General features: G+C 38.5%; 1 protein-coding gene across 4 annotated transcripts in view; it reads right to left on the bottom strand.

Moving 5' to 3' along the window:
• PREX2 (phosphatidylinositol-3,4,5-trisphosphate dependent Rac exchange factor 2) overlaps positions 1–24,958 on the bottom strand; it is a 172,858-nt gene that overhangs the window by 31,751 nt on the left and 116,149 nt on the right. For 3 of the 4 annotated variants that reach the window (XM_051768310.1, XM_051768315.1, XM_051768322.1), the window contains 5 exons: positions 24,751–24,792; positions 21,934–22,151; positions 16,543–16,645; positions 13,826–13,969; positions 9,263–9,377 (listed from right to left, as the gene is read on the bottom strand). In XM_051768310.1, coding sequence (XP_051624270.1) covers positions 9,263–9,377; positions 13,826–13,969; positions 16,543–16,645; positions 21,934–22,151; positions 24,751–24,792 — 622 coding nt within the window. Of the gene's footprint in view, positions 1–6,590; positions 7,174–9,262; positions 9,378–13,825; positions 13,970–16,542; positions 16,646–21,933; positions 22,152–24,750; positions 24,793–24,958 lie in introns of those variants that run through there. The other variant, XM_051768332.1, reaches the window with a different exon arrangement.

Below are 24,958 nucleotides of genomic sequence, written 5' to 3'. Positions count from 1 at the left end.
CACTTAATTACTAAATGCTTATAAAGGTCCTTAATCATATTTTATAGGAAAAGTTAATGGCAATCTTGGCATGGTGCCCAATTTAGACAATATTTTCTAATCCATTTGAAATGAACCAGAATGAAATCATACTTCTTTGTCTCCAAATGCGACGCTAGTTTTTCTTTTAAAGCCTTACAATTTCTCTAAAATGTAACAGAAAAGCCTTTCTTTAAAAAAAAAAAAAAAAAGGTAGATAATCCAGTACTAAATCTACAAGGGAGTATTGATTGCTGCATTTGAGTTTTGTAGGATATCCCCTAAGTAACAATGCCAAATAATGGGACAAGTATCTCAGGGAAAACTAACACTGAGATAAAGTAACAAACATCTTAGGGTTCAAGAAGAAAAATCTATCACAAGGTGAATGCCTTCCCGAGATGTTTTCCCAGAACTTAAGTACAAAGGAGATGCAGCAGTACTGACATTTTCTTAGTGAAGCATTTTACAGGGTACCCTCCAAAACTGACAGAGACATATAAAATGCTGAAAATTTAAAATATTGCAAATGGAACCCTAAGAAGGCTCCAGACCAGCAGAGAGACGCATTCCTGAGTAACTTTGTACATGCAAATAATTCAAGCAAATCCATGTCTTATTCTCAATTTCTTGTTTCAGTAAGCACATAGGGTTATGCTAGGTATTGGTAATCTTGTCTTGAAAATACAAAGATAGTAAAGAAGTGATAAGGGGGGGGGAGTAACTGGGTTATGGCATTTAAAAAAGGCCAGTTGGGGGTTCTGCTCTAGAAAGTTTTTACTTTGATTTTATGGAGGAGGAGAATTCAGTCTTTTATATTTTCTGCATCATTGTGGCATACATATAAATTAACTCAAAATGTCTGCAACAGAAGGATGGAAATATGCCTTAATTCTACTAGATTTTCAGTCTCTCAGTCACAAGATATTCAAGATCATGTACAAAACCATAGTCAAGAACCTGAGAAAGGAACAGAGGTGTGGAGTTGGGAAGTGTTGGAGTTAGTGTCCCTAATTCTTTTCTTCAGCTCAGTCTAAAAAGCATGTACTTATGACATAGATAAACAGTATCTCTATGTATTGGCATTTATGTGCACACATACTTTTGTATTTCTTTAATAACAATTTTCTTGCAAGACTGCAGCATCTCGCTAAACTACTGGTCTCACAAATTTAACCTCTCTCCCGTCTATGAATAAGGCAGGTTGAGAAATTGGCATTAGGATGAGTACAAGTATCTGAGGTGCAAACTGAGAAGGATGCTTGCAAAGGAACAGATCTCCTATCTAAGCAGGCACTTCACAGCCCTGCTCTCAAACCTTTATAAACACAGGGGATCTCGGAAATGAGAGCATAGAAATGTGAAGACAGAAAGCTATGGATGACAAAAACAAATCCAAATCCAATTTGCTCTATTTACACTACCCACTTTTCACATACCTATTTCACATTCCTATTTTCCAGGAAATCTAGTCTCCAGCATCTCTACCTACATCCAAAAGCACGTGAAACCATCCTTTTCATGATGTGAAAGGGAAGTTCTTGAGCCACAGACCAATTACAACTGCCTTCCTGCTTATCCCATCATTATCCAAACAGCCAAATCCACACTGAACACAATAATGCTAACTAATTGCTTCCACATTTGCCTTTCAGACAGTGGATGTCTCCTTTTTAGCTCCTGATATTCCAGACATGGAATACACTGTTAAAAAAGACAATGTGGTAAATAGTCATTGGGTTCTCAGGATTTCAACTACAGCTACAAGCTGTACAAGCTGCAGGCTTGGGCTGGGCTCCCATCAGTGACCAGAGTGAAAGAAAAGGTTCCACCTTTGATGACTGCATATAAATGTTCTCTGCATTTGAGGAGGATAAAGAAAGCAGGATGAACTAGATGATGAACTAGTGAGTAAAGACTTAGTACATATTATCTATCAAGACACATAATTTCCAATTTCAGAACATCATCTATAATAAATACTGATCATACTGTATTAATAGTCTAACAAAACAATGAATTTACATTCACAGAATAAGCACAGCACTGAAAGGGGAAAAAAACTTCCTGAAGCTAAATTCGAGCCAGCTGGCAGTATCTTTCAGACCAGTTAGATAAATTTAATTTATTTTGCCCCAGATCTCTCTATTCTCTCTCTAGTCTTGCTTCACTTAGATGCAATGAAACTTGATTTCTGTTTTACCTAACATACTTCTCATTAAGTCCATCAGGAGACAAGCTATTATTTCCTTGTTATGTCCTTCAGAAGGAATGCTTAATTTTCTATCTCTCCTTCATAAAGATTTTGCATTTAGAGAGACTTAAATCACAAGATTCTAGTTCATTTGGAACAACATCTTAAAAATCTAAGGGGCATTAGATTTCCAATGTTTATAGTCATATAAAATACATGATAAATTTGTGTATGTAGCATTACAGTCCAATTTTACTGTTGCTTTTTTGAATACAAAGCTATGTATCAAACAGGTGACACTGAGTACAGGAAAACAGTTTTGCATCTGCTTTTTTCTGCTACAAAAAGAAAATCTTATCACAGAACCACGTTTTGAAACCTGTAACTCTCTTCAGGTTGTTCTTTTCTGAATTTGATGGCAATGACAAAAACTGTTAGTTGCTCATTAACATGTGGTTCACTGAAGTGAACAGACATGAAGGAGAGTAAGACTAAAATCACAGGACAAGAGTGGCACAAGGACAAGCAACATAAGCTTCTTAATCACATGAGCAGCCTGGTTTGGAAAAGCTTTCCACTGGAAACAGTGGGGGAAGGAATCTGTCACTTTTAAGGTGGATTTTCATATATTTATTACAGGAATTGATATATGATCTGGTCTTTGTGATAACACAGGTGTTGCCTTGAGCCTTCATCAGTTTGTTTCAGAGACAGACAAGCTCTTGCTTTCATAGTAATTAACTATCCCTAAGTGGATACGTCCTTTATGCCATTGTAGCTCATTTATAGCAAAGCAACTCTTAGAGAATTCTACTTCAGCCTGAAGCCATGAGTGCCATCATATCTATTTTCTGCATTTATTAAATTATACAGGATAAGGAAAATATCAGCCTGCCAAGCAGTCTGCATCTTAAGAGACTGTTGTGCATGTATACATGTATGTATAAATAAGAGATGTTACATTCCTCAGACAGATTTTGTTCCATGTTTGCATAAATTCTAGGGGCAGAAATAGTTTTCTTTTCTTATCTTTCAAAAAATTAGATGAAACAAGAAACCCCAACAATATGAAAACCTCATGAATTGCAACATCCCTAAATAAAGAATTCAATTAAGTTTGCCATTGCTCTGTGGAGGACTACTTATGACATAAAAAAAATACAGTCTTCAGACAGAGAAATTGTTTGAAGCTACATTGTAAACGAAACTCTTTAAAATGACAAATACTACATTCAGTGTAATCAGATGTTCAATGTAATGAGGGTAGTTAGCTAAATCATTTGTCATTAGATTCACTGATTATAATTGCTTCCTTAGCATACAGACTTCCATTTACCTCCTAAAATGATATCCAAGAAAGTAGCAACATAGGAGAAAAAAAAACAAACCCCAAACCCCTCCCCTCAAGACCCCACAAAAATGGTCTTTTCCCTTTACTGCCTGCTTTAATTTTTCTTCTATTATTGCAGTACAACAGGCTTACTGTAGCTGCCAATAAACCTGGACACAGCTGACTTCAAAGAATAGTTCCAAATCACACAGAATGGTAGGCAGGAAGCAAGGAACATATTTTCCAGACCTTTTCTTTTCTATTGATGCACAGACGAGTTAATTACTACACAGTGCTAATTAGCACCCACACCAGTGGCGGGGTTGTCCAGCAACCCCCAGCTGTCTTTCCCACAGCATGATCCTATCTCTGGAGTAAAGAACTGGGTCATCATATAGTCAGAGGTGTCACAAGAAAGTGCCATGCTGGGGATAAAAGAAAATTAATTGGAAAGTAAAGCTCTCCTAAACCTCCCTCATCTATTATTTTTTTCTTTTCCTCTGAATGTTTCCAGTCTTAGCCACCACAGCATCAGGAAACAAATGTTAGAGGTGTTTAGATGTCTAAATGCAAACATAGGTGCTGAAGAAGCATTAAAAGTGCTTATGTATCTAAAACCCACTGATTTCACTAATTTCTCATAAGGTAAAAATTAACTGCATAGACAGTTTTGGAATCCAAAAAGGTATATTGATGTGCAGTTTTCAACACCTATAGTCAACTGTGGTTTGCTCTTGCAGTTAACAATGACAACAAAGCTTTCTGCAGAGACCCAGAAGCTGGAAGCATACTTAGTACAGCCACAGCCCTGCACCCCACTGAAAGACCTGTGCCCTGAACATCCTCTCTGCCTTTGCAATACATCCCAGATGTGCCTGGACTTTTCTGATTAATTGGGTAAACAGGAGCACCTGTAGAAAATTGTAGTTCAATAGAATGTCATAGGAGGGACACATGAATGAGAATTCATACATACAACAACAGATTAATCTGATAAAATGTCAAATACTCACAGAGAAAGGAAGACTGGTAGAGAAATCTTACTACTGTAGTGTCCAAGTCCCATCCTGGGCCATAAAGTCCAAAATTTTGATAACATGGACAAACATTACAGAAGTTTTCACTCCTACACTCAAAATCCATTTTAGAAATGGATTACTTTTTGCAGGAAGCTAATCCAAAACTTTATTTCTCTGAGCATAAAAACTGTTCTGATATCCAACTAAATGTTTTATTTTAAAGTCACTATTCAGTTCCAAGCATTAGCTGAGTTATGGCCATCCAGCTAACCCATCTATCAGGGTCTGTCCCAGCTTCCAACTAATCTTTTGACCACTGTAAGGTCCTTAAGACTTATTTCTATGCAATGCAGTAATAGCTACCATATTGAGCCTCACTCTGCAGGAAATAGACCTTTATCAAATATAAAAACTATACTCAAAGGACAGAATGTATTTTAAATAAATAATTCTTAAAACAGTAATGCTTCAAATATTACAATTGAAGTCTACCCTCAATCTTTTACAATTACATGACTCAAGATTGGTAAGAGCATACTTAAATCAAACAAGCAGTCCAAGTAAATAAAGCACTTTTGTGAGATTTTGTTGTCCCTATCAGCATTTTTAGTAATTATGGATTTGAACAGCATTGTGCTGTGTGCTGTTGAAGCAAAATGGTGTCTGGTATCTGTAACAGCAAAAGGACAGAGTCAGGATGAAAACAGCCTATTTGAAAGTCAGGGAGTACCAAAAAAGGAAGATTGGGACAAGTGGGAGGAGGCGAGAGAATACAGAATGGGCTTACTTAACAGGAACCTCCATGGAGGGCAGATACCCAGGTTCTTTTTAGTCCTCTTCTAAATTAGAAGACAACTGCTGAGCTATCAAACACATAGTAATAAAGATCTTGAAAATCTCTGCTGACCTAATTACTTTCACTTGGATGTACTGCATGTTTCTCATTAGCAAACAATTTGATGATGTTAAATTTACATTGCTGGCAACTACTAGCAGCAGCTCAGCTCACAAATAGAATTTCAACATAACTTTATTTTCCTTATCAGTGTCACAGAAAAACAATTGGTGAACTGTAAAAAAAAAAGTGCTGTGAAAAAGAAATAAGAGAATAAGAATAGTTATTAAGAACAGTTGTAGGTCAGATGCTAAGTATTTCTCAGCAGTTTCAGAAATTTCATAAACTAGGCATTAGTTGTTTTGTTGGGTTTTTTTTTTAAATAACACCTTTATTTCAATAAAGGATTTCCAACGTATTGCTCGAGTAGAGGATATTGCCTGAGGAATTGCAGAAAAGCTCAACTTCAGCTGGTCTTAAAATAAAAGTTCCCTTATATTACTAATTAGATTCAAATAGCTAGGGTAAAGTATATTAAGAAGATGGAGGGACATTCTCTCCATTCCACATAAACATGAAATTCTATAACTGATTTTCAACTGTCTTTCATGCATTCTCATAAAAATTATAATCTTATCAATGACTATTTCACAGCTGAGGTAGTATTTGTAAAAGCCCCAAAGCAAGAACCACGAAAGACAGAAGGTCTCATAATGCTCAAATCAGTGTCAAGAAGGGCAATTTTGCACCTGGATTTATTGCATCACTTCTGATACTGTGAAAAAGTTGGTCAGTGTTTCATATATATGAATGAACTCTGCAATAAAAGCAAGGGTTCAGCTGCTTGACTTTGTATGACAGATAATGGTTATCCTTCCTGAAATTCACTAAAAATTTACTAATATATATTTTGATTCATTCAAATAAATAATTCATTAATTGATTTTAATTTCTTTTAAAGCACACAAATCAGTATCTGATTTGTGCTATGTACTCAAACTTTAAGAAGAATTTACTGTAAGAAATTAAGAGCTAGTTGAGTAAAGGTCATCATGGCTAGGCTTCGCGAACGAAGATTTGGGAAGGCTCTAACCACATTTGCTACAGGCACGCTGGTGGCTAAAGAGGCCAATACGTGACAGACATATCCAATTGCAAAAGGCACAGCAGAAAGACTCCTTAGATGGTATATTCTGCAATACACGGTTCTTTCTGCGCTGCCTTTTCTCCTCGAGAGTGATCCTGCGTGTGTTCTCAAAGGCATCAGCAGAGTTATAGATGGTGTGTCTCCAGGCCTCCCGACTGGAGGCCAGAGTAGACCAGTTATGGTGATCAACATGGCCAAGGCTGAGATGTTGTTTCAGGGAGTCCTTGTATCTTTTCTTCGGGGCTCCTCTCATGCAGCAGCCAGTGGCAAGTTCACCATAGAGCAAGATCTTAGGGAGGCGGTGGTCCTTCATCCTTGAGACGAGTAAAGGTACTACTCATTTTTTAATTTACTGTCCTACTTAGGTATATACCAAGTTAGGTCAACAGCTCTGTAAGTGGGACCATACACAACAAAGTGGTCTCTTCTGTTTCACATTATTATTGGAGCATTATTATCTCAATGCATCAGGAATAAGAGAAGTTGAAAATGTATCAAGAGTTCTCATCAATGGATGCCTTGGCTGTGCCTCGAAAGTGTCACTGCCAGCCATTGCCTTCATTCCCACTTGTCTCCATCCTCTTCTCCAACTGCTTTTTCCTTTGCTGTTGCTCTCATTTGCTTTGGCTGCTGTAGTGATGGAGAGATTATAAGATGGTCATCAGATGATCATTTCACAAGCAAGCAATGCATTCCTTTTATATGGAGAAAGAATGGTTTATGGATTGTATCTTGAATGACTTATTGATTAAGAGGTTCTGCGCACAGGATTTCTTCCACTTGAAGAGTTTCAGTATTATTGCACTTGAGCATGTTTCCAGGGAATATTCAGTTTCACGTTTTGTTCTTCTTCAGAGCAATTATCCAAATGTTAATATCTTTTGCTGCTGTAGTTACTTTCTATTAGATTTTCTATTCTGTAGTTTTATTAGATTCTCTTGGCCAAACACCTACACAGGCTAGCAAACAGCAGAAAAAGAATGAAGCATCTGCTTTTCTGTTTTTCCTCTTCACATTATGTCAGTTAATTCCTGAAGCTGTGCCTCACTTAAGAAATGGGTATAGTTCACCAGAAAGCAAACAAATCAATTACTGAATGTTCTGAACAGACATTAGAGGGCTGAAAAAAAATCCAAAATTATCCTATTCTTGTGACTGTGCAGAGATCCTCATGGTAATTTTTGTTGAATGATAACTTTTTCATGGTAACTTCTTGCAAAATTAGGCTTTGGAGCTTAGCAATTGATCAGAGCTGTGAGTCACAAGGCCATTAGAGGAATGTACCTCATTAAAGCCACAACATGAATGGAGGACCTAACACATGAGGTAACCAAGGTCAGGGAACACCAGAGCACAGAGTCAGGAAGAATTTATTTTAAGGATTTTCATGGGAGGCTAAACTGGTCCTATTCATAGGAAAAAAACAGCACAAAAAGTCTTGCCTTGCCCAACTGATACAATCTTTCTAACACTATCTGACTTCATTGAGGCCAAATACTGGCATGACCAAAGGGCTCTGTAAAACTGATTTATAACATAAGCCTTGTCACATAAATACTCAGGAGGAACTTTTTCCCCAAATATGAAGTGCTAATACAAGAAGGTAGAAAACAGACTAAATAAGTACATTTGTCCTTGATATAGAAGTGCACTGACACAGATGTCACCAATAAAATAAAATATAATGCACTCACTGAATGCAACTGGCTTTAAAATCACTTTTGTTATGGTAGTAATTAGATTAAAACACAATCTAGAAAGTCCACTGCTTTAGTAACAAAATACTGAAACAGTTTTGCAAGATCCATGAAAAATCCTTCCAAAGACAGGAATGGACCAACAGGTGAAGGAATTGCAAACAGGACCCTCGTTATCTTCTTTCCCCTCCTCCATTGTCCTTAACCTTTTTTTTAACTCATGTTCTCTGCTGCTTTTAAAAACTGCCTTATCATTCTAGTGAAATGATAGTGTTTCCATCTGATTCAAGAATTTTAAGAGTGTATAGATGTGATTTTACCACAGTCCTTTACATCTTCAGCTCATGTGGCATGTAAGTGTACTCAAACAGGTGTTTGTATCTGTGTATCTCACAGATACAGTGAGACGCAAGAGTGGTCTATGTACCCATCTTCATTATTTTACTTCAACTAATAGATTATTTTGTACAGCAGAAATTCTCTCTTTATGTGCAACTTCTTAATGAAATATTTACCAAAACACAGCTGCATAATTTTTACATATACAGGCAAGTATGTACTCTGTAACCAATAGCCGATGCTGCTGCAGGTATCCAAATATTTATGTATTCCCATTAGCATAGTGGGGTGTAAGGAGGAAGATGCTCAGCTTTGAGGAAACAGCACTATTTTTCAAGTCCTATTCTGTAGAAATTAGGTAAATACGGTCTGTAAAATCAGATCATAATGTTTAGCAATTCTGATACTCCATTTGTGATCAAGTAGACATTCTCTTTTCTCTATGCATTAGTACAACTTCAAGGGAACTATAGCTATAGTTTTTGGGGAAAACAATTTTGTAAAAAGTAACTTAACAGTGCAGAAATCAGAAAAGTCAGAACCATGAATCTTGGATCTTATTCAATTATGCACCAAAAAACAACCACCATACAACACATTTCAATTTAAAGATGCGTCACAGAAACTGAACTGAAAAGCAGAACTTTGCAAACTAAGCTCAGGAATATTGATTTATTACTCACCGTAGTTTCTGGTTATACTGCTTGACTTTTTCTAGTGAGGCTGCATTAATCTGAGCTTGAAATTCTTCTACTGAGACACTGTCTCTGTAATAGTATCCTTCCATGCTCTCCAGTGCTGTGAAAAGAGAAAGGAGAATGGAAAAGAGAAAGATCAGTATTAAATATTTAGTAATTACCTTCTTTGTAGTTTTGTTCACACACAAGTGAATTACTTTTTAACCTTGAGGCTGTGACCCTACTGTGGATCGCTGAGCTGTTTCTGTATGTCATCAAATTCATACAGATCTCTTTTAAAGATTTCATTTACAAGAAAAATTGTATTTCTTGCCCTGTGGAAAATATAAAGGAGAGTGATAATTTGAATTCCTTTGCTCTAATTAAAGTATTCCTGCCCTGTGAATGTAAATGTGAGGTTTAGTTTTGATATATCCTGGAATAAAACAGTAGAATGAGCTGGGGCAGTGGAAATAAAGGATTAATGTAGCAGTTACTTTCACAGAGGGAGACCTAACAACTTCTCACAAAGTCCAATTTTGGGAGATATGGAGCACCTGAACCTCTAGTTATTCCCACTGATAATGTGAATACCTTCTTCTAGATCAAGTAAAGCAAACTTCTCTGGATCTCTGAAAACACCCTAGAATTTCCTTTTCAAGGCTCAGGTAAGTGAAGTCAAATACTTGTCTGTGTCCACTTTTGCTGTATTCACTTCACCAAAGCAAGAATGAATATTGCTACAAGAACTCAGGAATTAAAAAAAATCTTGAATTAAAGGAAAGATTTTTATGCCCCTCCTACAAGCATTGCACAGAAATTAAAAAGAGGGGAAAAAATGAATGCACTACCATTCCATTTTGGGGTTGTTTTCCTAGCAACAGATTTAAAAAACAAAAAAACCCAAAAACATTCCACCAGACCCTTTGCTTTAGGGGCTTCATGGGGTGTAACCTTCTCTTTAGTGAAGTCAAATCAAGTGTTTGAAAGATTCTCAAGAAAACGTGGACTGTAAAAATAAAGATTTTCCCATTAAGAGGTCAACCTTATTGATCTATGACATAAACCGCAGGGTGAAATGAAAGTTTTTGGGGACAAGCATTAAAGACCTTACAATTAGGAATATGGTCACTTTAGTAATCCATACACAATTTAAGAATCCATCACCCTATTAGAAAATGCAAGCAGTAAGCAGAGTTTTGATGGAAACATGCTGCTGTCTTCCAGCTTAAGCTCCACAAGGAATATTAATTCTGCTTGTACTGCTTAATGTGAAAGAACATGCAAACTGCACTCGCTGTGCTCTCAGAGTTTGTAATTCTACTTCTGTGTGAAAAATATTAAATTTCAACAGACAGACTTGCTTCTTAACTTCCTTGGCACTAAGTCACACGAGAAAGCGCACAAAAAAATATCCACTGAACTCCATCTACAGCAGCATGTCAGTACAAACAGAACTGATAATCCCTACTGCTTATTTTACTGGCACGAAGCTGGTTTTATTCAATTAGATTACCCAACCGGGAAACTCAGTCATCTGTCGGGACTGGCTGGAGCACACATTTCTGCCTCTGCAGGGGCCATGCTCACAGGTGCATGCAAGCACTCCCACACTGTGTGCTTTGGCTCTCCCCTCTCTGAAGGGTTTAACATTTTTCTACCTAATATATTAGAAAGCTCTTTATAAGGAAGCTTTCCTTACAAACGTCTTCTATGGTATTCTTCCATCCAAGTTAAGATATTATGGTCTGAATGTATAGATAACCAAACGGGAAAACAACTTTGAAGAATGGGTAGACTCTCCTAATGGGACAAGGTCTACCTAGAAGCCCACTAAAAGCAGAATAGCACAGGGATCTATATTGTTCTATGTCTTTATCACTGACATGGAGGAGGTAAGTCAAGCTTGCAGCAGGTACCAAACTGGGAGAAGGAGTAAATATACTCAAGTGCAGGGCCGTATAAAGAGGCCCTACACAGGCTGGAGAAATCCAGCAGGAACCTTGTGAAACTGAACAAGGACAAATGTCAAGTTCTGCACCTGGAAAGGCAGAGCCTAAGAGCAGCTCTGCTGAGAAGGAACTCAGGGTCATGTTAGGCAGCAGGCTGAACATGAGCCTGCAGTGTCCTCTGGCAACCACGATGGTCAAGATCCTCCTAAACCATATTAACATAAGTATGGCCAGTAGGCTTAAAGGAGCGCTTGTCCTCAATTTACTCAGAATGTGAAAGCTGCAGACCAACTGGAAAGAGCTGAGTAGAAGGGCCACTATGACAAGCCAGCTCTTCCCAACAGTGCATGCTGGCATTACAAGAGACAGTCGACATAAATTGAAACAAGAGATGTTTCAACTTGATAGAGAGAAAAAAATATTTTCCATTAGGGCAGTCAAGTAGAGTAACAGACTACTTAAGAGGTTGTGCAGTTTCTGCCCTTGGTGTTTGCAAGATCCTATTTGATGGACACCCGAGCAACCTGGTTTCTTGTCCCAGATGACACTGCTATGAGCAGGAGGTTGGACCAGAGATCTCCTGAGGTCCCTTCCATCTGAATTATTCTACGATTCTATGAAAAACTGAAAAATGTAAAAAACTATACAAAATTTTAAATAAACTGAATTTTAATTTTAACTAAAGTGTCTTTCATTAAACTTATTTATTGCTGAGATCTTAATTCTAATGTAGGAAATAGAGAAATCTAAATGCCAATTGCAATATCTCAACATTCTCAGCCTCTAGTCCTACAAAATCAGGATCCATTTGAATATATACACACCTAGGTATACGGCTGCACGAAACTGTTTTTTATAAATGGAGAGATAGCTAATATAGCCCAGGTAAATATTAAAAAAACTTGAAAAAATGTCTACAGTGCCAATCCTGCAAATATGTAGACTTTTAATTTTAGGCATGGAGCTATGCCACTCGGAATAGAGCAACATGGAGATAAAGAGACTGATGTACACTTACCTGTGTCTCTGACAAAGTATTACAAAACCATCATTTTCTAAATGTTCCATTTGAAAATATCATAAACCATTGTATTTTAGGCAGGAAACGGCTCAGCCCTGATAAGCTTGGGAAGCAAGATTTCATTTCACAAGGAACTTACATTTTTAGCTAATGATTTTTAGTTACAGATGGGAATGTACTGAGTTAGTTTGATGGCAGCTCAGCCAAACCTCATAGGAATGAGTAAAAAATAGAATCCCAATCCACTCATTAATGAGGTAAAACCTGAACAAAATAATGATTTAACCACTAGGATTTAAATTCTTATCCAAGACTTCTTATTCTTGGAGTCTAATGGACTATTTTAGAGGGAGGTCCTTAAAAATAAAAGAAATTTGATATGGTAAAGAAAGAAGAAACCTTCTATACCACTGAAAATTATTAAGCATATGTAAACACTTGAATGGATCCTTGCCCTTTTCCCTTAGCTTTCTACAAATATGCTTATCCAAAGAAGTAAATATTTTGGGCTTCTGGAAACAGAAAGGGGAAAAAATTTGCAAAATAAATCCTGTAGCACACTGAATCCCCTCCCCAATCTAAAAAAATTAGTATTTCCAGGAATTCAGGAATTCCTGAAACCAAGCTATTTTCTATTCTCTTTCGTGTGCCTTTTTGTCTGCCCTACCGAAACATGTCTCCTGCTTAGCGTTCTCATTTTCCCCTATGCCTGAAATCAATCTCTTCGAAAGAAATTCACTGAAGTCTTTATTAGTTTGTTTAAAAATAAGACTTCAGGGATCTTATTTTTAAAAAATAGTGTATTTTAACTTTATAGTAAATTCAGCTATTTCTCCATGTATCTTTCTGTTCACTATTTCCTTTTACATCCTGCTTATCTATCAGAGACCAAGCCCTTCTCGAATCCTTCATTTGTATGCCTGATTTCCACCTATTCCTTATAGACCCTTGAAGCCTTTCACAAGGTAGGGAGTACTTTCAGCTCCCTCTGAAATCAAAGGCGGCTCAAGGCAATCAGCAGCTCACATTCACCATTTCAGTGAGGCAAACTTCACGCTCTTGATGATTGTAATGACACCGCTGCTAATGCAGGCTGCCTCTAATTTATGAATAGTCTGAGCATCAGCACCACCATTCCTTACTTTGTAATGTTTACAGAGCAATAACAACAAATGCCTGAAAGTGTTATTTAACTCTTCATAACATTTTAAAGAGACAGAATTCTCAGGGGATAACAATTTAGTCCTCCAATATGAAGCAATAGAAAAGATTATGGCATCATTTGAAAAGCAAAACACTTTCAAAAGCAAGTTTTGTGGTCTAACTATTGTCCATTGCTGTTGGAATCATATAACAGGCATAAACTTAGAAACCTCTACCCATGCCTCTATTTTTTATTACAAATATCAGCATTTCTTAAATTTACATTTTAATTCAAAGGTCTAAATAAATGCCCACATTAAATGACGTTTAAATATAAGCATTGTGCCCTTATAGTTACAAAGGATTTAAATCAGAGAAAATAAGTGAGGTTTTAAAGAAAGTTAACTGTTATGTGAAAGAAGCAGGGTGGAGGTGAATTAAAACTCAAGTTACCTTGTGAAAAAAGTACTGGATGGATTTTAAATCCCCCTCCATTCTTCAGCCTTTGGGGAAGCTGTTCAAAATGGTAACTATCAAGGTAGAAGTAAACCTTCAGCGTTTGCCGGCTTCCTTCTGCTTGGTACGTGATTGGTACATCTAAAAATACAGCCAGTGTCACAATTTCACTGAAAGCAATGGCACATCCTTTTACGGAAACTGTTGCACCCAAAATTCACATGGTTAGATAAAAAATTACTGCAGACTCAACTAATGTATTCAGTATTTTACATTATACATGGTGTTGCTTTGGTCAATTTTGGCCTAACCATTATAAGGGAGTAGATAAACAGAAAAGCAGTGACCATCATCTTTGACAGACTGTCACTGACAACAAAAATACTCAGCAAATAATGTAGTTGGCAACATTCTACTTGTTTTCCCTGTAAATATGGAGAAACATAGAATGGTTTGGGTTGGTAGGATCTTAAAAGATCATCTAGTTCCAACCCCCTGGCCTGGGCAGGAATACCTTTCACTAGACCAGGTTGCTCAAAGCCCCATCCAGCCTGGCCTTCAACACTTCCAGGGATGGGGGATCCACAACTTCACTGGGCAACCTGTTCCAGTGCCTTACCATCCCCACAGTAAAGAATTTCTTCCTGATAGCTAATCTAAATCTGCCCCCTTCCAGTTTAAAGCCATTCCCCCTTGTCCTATCACAACATACCCTTGCAAAAAGTCCCTCTCCAGCTTTCTTGTAGGACCACTTTAGGTACTGGAAGGTGCTATAAGGTCTCCCCAGAGCCTTCTCCTCTCCAGGCTGAACAGTCCCAGTCCTCTCAGCCTTCCCTCATAGGAGAAGTGCCCCAGCCTGAGGACTGCACATCCATCTCCAGCACACAGTTTGAAACCACTGGAAGGATACCTTTAGCTACATTTCACAGGCCTTCATGAAGTGCATCATGTATAACATCAGTGTGATATACAGCATCAGATTCTCCTCAGATTTGTACGGAATAGAACACAAGCAAATATGCAATAGCTATCAGCATATTAATGAAATTATTATTAAAAATCAGGACTCAACTGAGAAAATAAATGTATCGTGGTAGAATAGAAAGCTGTAAGAGAACATCACATGAGATTCTGATCGGCTAAATCTCATAATAAATCAATTGGTGCAGGGTTTGGAGCAACCAGTAGCATCATATTGCAGTTACAGGGATTCCCCAACATACACCATGTGTATTATGACAGATGATTAACATGCAATGAGCATTAGCAAAAGTTTACAAAAATTTCGTATTTAGCTAAATCTCTCAGAGGAAGTCAGTTTAAATCAATTTAATGTTTTTATGTATTTCCCATTTAAGTACTGTTTCCATAGATGTCTCCAAGTTGAAAGCAGTAACAATAAAACACAGTGACTTGCATCAGTATTAACATTACGTAGTTTTTACACTGTACACATACCTAAATGGTAAAGATTCCAAAAGGACATTTTTCACTACTTTTGGTAATAAGACTTTTTTTTTTTATTGATTATGCAGAAACATAAATGAAAAAAAAAAAAAGTCAGTTACTTGTCTTCTGTAACCACAGCCAGGATGACTGTAGTGTCAGCACTTAAACCCAAAGAAAATACAGAATTTATTACAATCCTTGAACACATGGACTTTCCACTTATTTGCATAGACACCTCAGTTGGAAAACACAGCAATATGAACAGTTCATGACATAGGTATAAGGTTAAATCCCCATCAGGAGGCCCTCCTGTAACATGTTGTTATCTGGTCCAGCAGGGCTTCTTTTTAAAACATTTTCAGACTTACTTGAATTATACCAAAATAACTATGGTCTTATACAGGCTAATTCCTACCTGACTACCATCCCTGTGCTACTGAATTCTTCAGGCCCAAGGCAGCTTTGTGGATGGCTTTGTGTCTTCTGGTTTTGGTTACTGCAGAAGTTCTCTCATGTGTGGTCTCAATCCAGCAAAGGGATTGTTTCAGAATGGCTTGATGTGAAGCAGACATGCTTTCCTCCCTCCCAGGGGAGTCATGAGAAGGGAAAAAATGAGGGCTTTTTGCTCACTAAATAAAGTTCACTGCAGGAAAATATCTACCAGATGAACACAGACTAATAAAGGAATAGCTGAAAATAAGTGAAGGGTATGAACAGCAGACTGCAAAGACAGTTCCTTCCTGGCGAGTTGGGCAAGTTTTGGGAGGAAGGGTTCAGGACCTTGATTGTCTGCAGCAGCAGGTCTCAGAGAAACTTCTTGCCCAATTTAAGGCTATCCTAATAGTGTTTACTATCTCATTTCAAGGAACTCTTCAACGATCTACTTTGATTTTCAGACAATAAAATGAAATGGGGTTCTCCATCTCACGTCAGTTGCATTTCCCTACTAAGACATTCAAGATATTTTTACACGTTTCTTCAATAATAATTGAGTCTTCCAGGGACTTTCCTGGTTCAGTCACATACTCTCAATGGAAAATTCAGTTAAGCAAACAATTTTGCCCCAAGGTTACTGACATTGCCAGATAACGATTCTGCATTTTCACTGATGATAGCTGTATCTCAGGACATCTAGGAATGTTAGGAGAGCTACAGATATATTTATTCTCCATAATTTCAAGTTACATAACATTCCCTGTGGGAGGTGATGTTATATGAACAAAAAATGTTACGAAAACAGCAAAGCCCAGATATTAATTACTCACTCGCAAATAATGGTTCTGGCTCTGATTGTCTGAAGTAAAAAGTAACTTTTTCCAAGTCAAACAATGCAACCAATGTATCTTCTAGCATGGCTTGCTCATCAGCCTAAAAAAGGCAAAAGGAAAATTGAAAAGGTCATTTCAGCCAGATGTTTTCCCCAACAGAAATAACATAAGAAAGCAGGACTTAAATTAACTACAGAATGTTGCGCAACATTTCACTGATGCAGTGTATAATCTATTTAACTCCTAGATAATGTAAATATCTTTGTTTCTATTGGCACTTTCCGTTTTATTACTAGCCAAGATTATAAAAATGAATGTTACCATTTCACATAGTAAATTAATATGCAATTTATAGCTACCATTACTTCTTGTGGTTTTGTAAAATGCTGGATTATTATATTATTGGGTCGGAACCAACTCAAGCATGTGAGGGGCGTGGGGGAGGGATAGGTCAAATCTCATGGAGGTGAGGTAATGCTGTATCCCACATGCCAGCCCCTGTGAGTGTCCTGGGGCAACCCTGGAGCAGCTGTCAGTCACTGGACCCTTGGAGTCTGCTGGGCAACCCCAGGGCAGCTGCCAGTCAAAGCCAGCCTGGAAACACTTCAAGATACCACACTCCCCAGAGCCCACAATCCAGTCTTAGGTTGGTTGGAACACCAGGAGCACCGCCCCTCACTCTGCCCCAGAGCCACAGAATGGCCAGTGGGCCAGAAGTCCCGCCTGACAGGAGTGGCCACAGGCGGTAAGCACATAAAAACAGCAACACATGGCTCCATTTTCACTTGAAACCTACCATGAGGAAACTGGACTTACACAGGACTCATTGATGGTAGATCTTTTTCACTTACCCTCTCTCTTTCTTTATTCCTAATTCTTCTCTTAATCATCTTTCTTAATATTTTGGGTAACTTGGTAATAAGTTGGATTTTGCTAAATTTTATGGGTTAGCAACTGCTAAGTCTATGCATTGTGGAATGCTTTGTTTTTGTTGTTTGTTACCCTTTTAAGCTTTTGCCAAGTTCTCTTATTTACTCCCTTATTTTCTAAAGTTATCAGTAAAAGTATCTCCTCAGAAAACTTGTGTAGCATATTCTCCTTGTTCTACCTCAAGGTATTAAAGAAGCAAGGGCTCTTCTAAATATTTGGTGAGGGAATTTTTGGAGCCTTGTATATTTTTTAAAGTAAAACTCCTGGTTGAGCTTGTAGCTCCAGAGCTGGGGTCTTACAGGCTTTTAATCAAACCATCTTGTCATTATTCTGTAAGACACCTGACTGTAACACCTTGTCCTGACACAAGGTCTAACTTGTAAAGAAACAGAGGGGAAATGTGAAAACTGAATTCTTCTTTTTAGAAATTTTCTTTAAAAAATACCATAACTTTAGGATTTCACTTATGAACAAAGATAAGAGTTCATTGTGTCCACTCCAAGCACCAATAATTGAACCAGCAGTTCAGAGCAAATACAGCTCAGGGTGACTTGCACTTTTACCTACAAAACTCTAGGTGCAAGTCAAGTATGTAGATATGCCAATATTCTGATTTGCACCTATGGTTCACTCTGTGTACTCCTGAGCTAAAGAGATAGTTAAAGAGATCCAGGACTTCTCAAGACACTTCACTAAATCTTTAAAAAGGAAAATATGGTTACCTTGACTTAAATGTTCAGAGCAATTACAGCAGAAATCACTAGTCACTTAAAGTAATTCTATTCCTTACACAACGCTCCCCTAGCACTTCAGGTTAGAAAGAGCCAAAAGGGAATCTGAGGCATGCATTTGTCGTGGGTTTCTGTGGCTGGGTTTGCTTTTTTTTTGGTAGCGGAGGGGGGGGCTACATGGGGTGATTTCTGTTAGAAGCTGCTAGAAGTTTCCCCCTCCCCCCCGTGGAGCCAATGATAGCTGGCTACAGGAGGGATTTCCTGCTGATGGCCGAGGGAGAGCCAATTGTTGCATCTCTGTGATAACATATTTAAGAAAAAGTTTGTTGCACAGAAGAAATTGGAGCCAGGGGAGTTGCCAAAGTGGCCCTAGCCCAGGGCAAGTGTGGTGCTGGAGCCGAGCCGGCCCGGGCAGGGGCGGTGGCCACAGCCTGGGGCCCCACGGCAAGCTGGCCCAGGGCAGGCACGGCAATGGAGTTGAGCCGGGCCAGGCCGGCCCCGCCGGCGGGCACTGCTCCCCCTCCCATTCCAGCCAAGCTGAGGTGGGCCGGGGCGGCCCCACTGCATTGCAGCTGAGCCCATGCGGGAACAAGTGGATGCATGAAGGAGAACTGTAACCCCCGTGGGAGGCCCAGGAGGGAGAGGGGTCCTTCCCAAGATCTGTGACCTGTGGAGAGGAGCCTGTGCCGGAGCAGGTTGTTCCCGGGTAGGACTCAACTCATGGCCCTGTGGGGGACCCACATTGGTGCAACTCATCCGTTAAAGACTGCATCCTATGAAAAACCATCGGGGTGCAAAGATCCCCTGCACCCCATGGAGGAATGACCTTCGGGATGACAGATATGGAAGATCTGCGGCCCCGGGGGGGGTGGAACCACGTTGGAGAGGTCCATTAAGGACTGCTTCCTGTGGGAGGGACCCCACGGAACAGGGGAAGGACTCCGAGCTTTGGCCCCCCTGTTGCCCTTGGTGAAGACCATGGTAAAGCAGGCTGTCCCCTTGCAGTCCATGGAAGGGTGACCCACAGGACAGCAGACTTGGAAGACCTGTTGCCCTATGGGTGGACTTCTCTTCCTGCACTGATGCAGGGGGAGGAGGGAGAACATGAAAGGAAGGAGGGGTGGTTGGAAAGTGTGTTTAAGACTGTTTTATTTCTCACTCTTTAGCTCTTATTCTGTTAGTAATAAATTTTAGTACCATGCTCACACGGAGTTTTGTTTTGCCTGTGTGACTTCTCCCAGCTCTTAGTGATTTTAGTGGGTGCCTAGAATATGGCCAGGGTCAACCCACGACAGCATTTTTACCCCTCGAAGAACTGAAACAGTAAGGAGGCAAAGAATAATAAACTAGCTGCCCCTAAATTGAGAATAAACTATAGTTTACTAAATTAAAAAACAGAAAAAAAATCCCATGATTTTCCCGGATCTGTATAGTGAAATAGCATTCCCCCTTGTACTTATGAAAAAGCAAATCTGCTAGAAATATCTTTTCTCCTGGTTCTATTTAAAAAGTCTATGGACAGAGTGATTTTGTCAGCAGAATAGTCTGAAAACCATACAGTGGCACGGGAAATCCTTGCACTACTGCTCATTCTTTATTGAACTCTGGCCATAACGAGTGTAATTTCCTTGTTTAAAATAACACGGATCATTTGTAAGTCAAATAGTGCTGAGAAGGTATTAAAAAATTTGCCTTTAAATTTCCCTTGGTTAAGAAGTGTTAGATAGAAAAGACAGAAGTTTATTTTCAATTTGACAATGCATTCTACTGGTATCTGATTATGTGAAAATAGCTAAGTAGCACACATTTTCACTACAAAGGAAATCACTATGATCTTGAAAGAAAAAATATAAGTATTCAGTGCTGTAAAGACAACAGTTGCTTTGTGGTAAGATGACAACAAAGCACATAGAAAAACATAAGACAGACATCGACTGAATTTACTTTTGAACTCTAAGGATTCCAGCACCGGGACATGTTGATGCTGCATGGTGCCAAAAAGCATCCAAGACTCAAGACATGAGTCTAAGCTCCCTGGTGCTTTCTTCACATATTCCTCATATGGATAAAGAGCTCCTGTTTCTCTGAGGCACTGATTTTATCTGTTTGTAAGTTGCACATGTTGTCCTGATACAGCCTGTCCCATGAAAGCCCACACTGGTACCTCAACTGCCTGTGAGGTAGCTGCTCACACTGGCTCAAGTCAATGCTCTCCAACAGTAGCATAGACTAATACATTATGATTGTGATTTAGAAATGCCTTTATTTTTTTTTTGTCTCTTCTACTTCTTAAGTTTCTCAGGTCACTTGTCAGCAAATCTCCTGCCAAGATAGACAAGGAAGGGAAAGAACACCTTTGATACTAGAAACATCATCTGTTATTTACGTGGAGTTTTATACAGTGTGATGGACCAAATCAGTTATTTTCAGGGAGCAGCCCCAGAGTTTGAGAAGACTGTCATTGAGCAGACTATGCAGACTGCTTCATGGTTCTTCCAGTTAGCAGGAACTCATCTAGTGTGAGAAGCATCTTAAATAGCTGAAGAAGCACTTTGGATAACTGAAGATTAAAGGGCTACAAAGCCATGTCCCTTATTTAATTGTTTCTTAAGCCATGGCTCTTTGCCAAGGCTTGTGAAGAAAGAGCCAATTTCCAATTTCACTGATAGGCTACAAGGATTTTCCCTATAACAAGCAAAACAGACCAGCATGTTTAGTCCTTCAGCTACTACAGACCTATAGGTATTTGGGGGGGAAAGGGTGATAAAATTAACTAAATTAGATACTTTATTTATCTTGCATTGTTGCTTATTGCAAAATGAAGTTTTAGTTATCACCTAATACTACATTCACTCCCAGGGAACAGCTATAACAGCAATGGGGAGTCAAGGGTAAACTCCCTATCTGCTAACTCCAAGCAAATGGCTTGGCTTTTTGACTTGGCAATTGACTATGGCTTTTTGGATTTTTAGCTTTTTGTAGATTTTAGAAGTAGCTGTATTATATCCTTTACCCTGTAGCACAGTAGTTTACACATTAACCCAACACTGTTACCCCATTCCATATCACTCTCTCAAAATTCTGTTAGCTTGTTTAGACTTCCCTCAAGGTAGGCCTTCATTCTGTTTAAGAACATCTGCACCCTGGCCTGGACAACAAGATACTATGCGGGCACAGCAACCTTCAGACCCAGAGCTTTGGAGGAACTCCCAAGGACTGAACGTGCTGTGATGAAGAGGAGGCTGAGGAAGAGGGGGTCCCAGAGCCCCATGCCTCAATTTCCAGAGGGGCATGCTGGGGGGGAGGTGCTGGGGGGTGGATAGATCTGGGATTGGATGGGTTAATACCTTAAATTGTGGAACCCCATGGACATGAGGATACATAATATGTATTCCTATGGGCCTCATGCCTGGAATTAAAGGACCTACCCTCTTTATCTTATCTTATACACTAAGTTGGCTCAGAGTCCTGTTTTCTGCAGTCTCTTAAGGTAACACAAACATAATACTGTCTTTGTGGAAATCATATTTCCCATATCATAACCAAACATATCCCACATCGGTAATTATCTGAATTGCAACTTTTCCAAATAGCAGCTAATTAAGTACCAAGGTAAGCACAAAGAATGCAGAAAATCACATTTATATATCTAAGACTGTTTAACCACATCCCTGGTTCAGTGAATGAACAGGAGCTGTGGCCAAGCATGCCACATGGAGAGTCTTACCAGGTTTGGCGAGAGCAGGGACTGAAAATGAAGGAGAAGACCTGCACTGGCTATCTGTTCCAACCACCTTCTGCTGGCCTCCAGCGTCTCCATTTCATATTCTTTGTTGTTGTCAAACATCTGATTTAAGGCCACCATTAGCTGCTCTGAAAATGCACAGACTGTGGCCACTAGGCTCTGACAGAAGACCATGTCTCGCCTCAGTTGTATCTCGCTATCTGTGATGGGCAGAAGCCAAAAGAGGAAAAGCAAAATGGAGCAGGAGATTAATTAACAGCAAAGGAACTGGGTTGGAATTTTTTTCTTTGGCTAAAAACCATGTCACTTTAATGTCAAGTAAATTACAAGGTTACAGCCTAATGTTATTCCTCGTAAATAGTACTCCACGACCAAATATTTTAATGTGGAAAATGGCAGATTATTTTCTAATTCTAAAATTATATATGAGTGTATTTAAAATCTGGAATTTAAAGTATTTCTTCACAAACAATTGTATATTTTGATGTACATGCTATCAGTTCTAAGCACTTTTGATGTCACAAGGCAATGGATGTGAGTTAGATCTCTCTGCTGCAATGTGAGAACAAACTGGACACAAAAGCATTTACTTTCCACCAGAAAACAAGGATAGTAAGAAGCTGTGAATATGACTGCATCATCTCCACAGCTATCAGCTGAGGAGGGCAGATGAACACTTTCTGCTATAAAGCCCAGAGTGTTGCTACCAGAACACAAGCTATCCAAATACAATATATATGAATATATACATATGAATATGAATCTATAAAATAAGCACAGAGCAGCATTACATATTCAGGAAGCAGAAGAAATTTACAGTGTCAGGAAAGTTCAGGAGGAAGGTCCCTAGGTAGATGTCTATGGATCATTAGCAGCTGATTTAAATTAGGGACTAGCTAACCTATCAATTTATTCTGGAGGGCACAGGCATTAGATTAGCTAAAGGTCAAAAGAGTTAGAAATGGAAACATATCCTTAATAAAGTACAAAACTGTGGTGATAAATATTCAGTGCTTCCTTCTCTTCTTTCCTGAAGGTCTTCAAGTAATTTTATCATTATGAGCTATTAGGCAAACATCAGTCACAATGGTACAGGTAGACTTAATCTTTCTCAGAGCAAGAGAAGCAGATCAGGTGATACTGAGGTCTTTCCAAAACCTAAAATATTTGCCCTCACTTCTAGAGTCCTCTGCCCCTTTAGGTTTAGCTCCTTTTCCACCTTCTCTATGGACCTGATGAGAATTTTGATGACTGGACAAGTCAGCAGAAATAATTCTGTACTCAAAAAATTACCATTGACTTTAAAAATATATTTTTCTTGGGCTCCAAGTATTTCTCAAACTAACCCCATTCTGTCTGCTTTCCTTTTGAAATCTTATTCATTCTTTTCCTCAACTACTGATAATGGTGAACACTCTTTTACTATCATTTCTATTCCATTTTCCAGCTTTTCAGGACCTTGGGAATGTTTTCCATAAGTGGTCAAATCACTACTGTTTCTGCACTGTGACTCAATGCTTTTTGTTTTGATTACTCAAATTACCCTGTCTCTCTCTCTCTCCAGTATCTCAAGTTGTGCAAATCCAATACAGACAGAATTTTCATCTTTAAAAACTCTACATACCTCCAACTTCAAAAATCCCACTGGCTTCTCCATGGTCAAAACTTTTCCAGTGTCACACTCAGGGATTTGAGTCCAAAACACATTCTCTCTCCTTGCTTTGCTCAATTTTCTCTCTGTCTAACAGCAGCTGACTTTCGATGCCTTCCTCTGTACTGCCTGCTTCTGAAGCAGCCCTCTTGTGTCTCCAACACCTCATTTCTAAATCTCATTTAATACTACTCGAACGTCATGCATACAAGAGCACTTTGGGCTTTTATTACAAACCTATTTTTAAACAAAATAAACTATAGAATTTACTGACTTATAAACCCATGTAAATAGGGAAAACTGCTTTAAAAACATCAAGTCTAGGTTATTTGCTCAGGTCATTCCTTATTTTAGAACACATGAGGAATTACTAAAAGCTTTTCTAATATTTTGAAGAAATCTGACAACAAAAAAATGCTAATTTCCCTTTATAAAATTGTATGTTGTTCGTCATAACAAAAATAATGAAATAATAATGCATTCATCTAGTGATGTAAGATGGTTAAAATAATCAACTTTTACAGTTCAATTGGACTGCCTACTTCAACACTTATGCACCTACAAACTGTAGAGAAACTTGGGCCATATTATTTTCTAAATACTGATTCACTGACATTTATTTTGCAGACACACATGCCTATTTTGTGTATTTGAAGCTGTGCGCTGTATGGGGTGATGGGAGAATTAATACACAGAATAATCAGAGCCCTTCCAAGAAGGAGGGACTTAAATTTCCTCTAAAATAAGATAAAGAGAAGGTATGGGTTAAAATAGTAAGGTAAGTTTGGAAACAGATGAGAATGAAAAGAAAAATAGCAAATAGGAAAAAGTCCAAAAAAAGAAAGACAGCAGAGGTACTGTGCACAAGCTGAGTGTTTAGTTGTTTCTTTATCTGCCAAGATCCAGAGTAAACAACCAGATAAGGCATTTTGCATTTAAAAAAAAAAGTGCAATGTTTGTTAAAAATGTCTAGAATTGTGTTCTTCGGGAATCCTCATTATAAACACAGGGGTAAAATCATTGATTATCAGGTTTTATAATCTCTGACATTTTTCCCCTTTCTCTAAACATAGTATTCTGTCCAAAAGCAAAAATAATCTCAAACTATCCACATTAACTTCCCCTCCTCCAAAAACAAGCAAAATTACCTGTATACTCAAGAAGTGCCAAGAGTATTCGTGCCTTCACCTCTTAAAGAAAAAGAAGAAAATATTTTGAGGTCCTGGGTAAAAGTGTTTTCACAAACATAATAACGCATTTGCAGTTTCTCATTTTACCATCTTAACTCCAACTTCTTGTGTAGGAAATCCTGATTTATACCTACAAAACAGTAATGAATCTCAACTTCTCTTAATT

Source organism: Manacus candei, unplaced genomic scaffold, assembly GCF_025592945.1.
Source record: "Manacus candei isolate 608988 ecotype Guabito, Panama unplaced genomic scaffold, ASM2559294v1 h1tg000008l, whole genome shotgun sequence".
Lineage (NCBI taxonomy): Eukaryota > Metazoa > Chordata > Aves > Passeriformes > Pipridae > Manacus > Manacus candei.
Note: the sequence above shows the minus strand (reverse complement) of the source record. Positions and strands in the feature narration are given on the sequence as shown.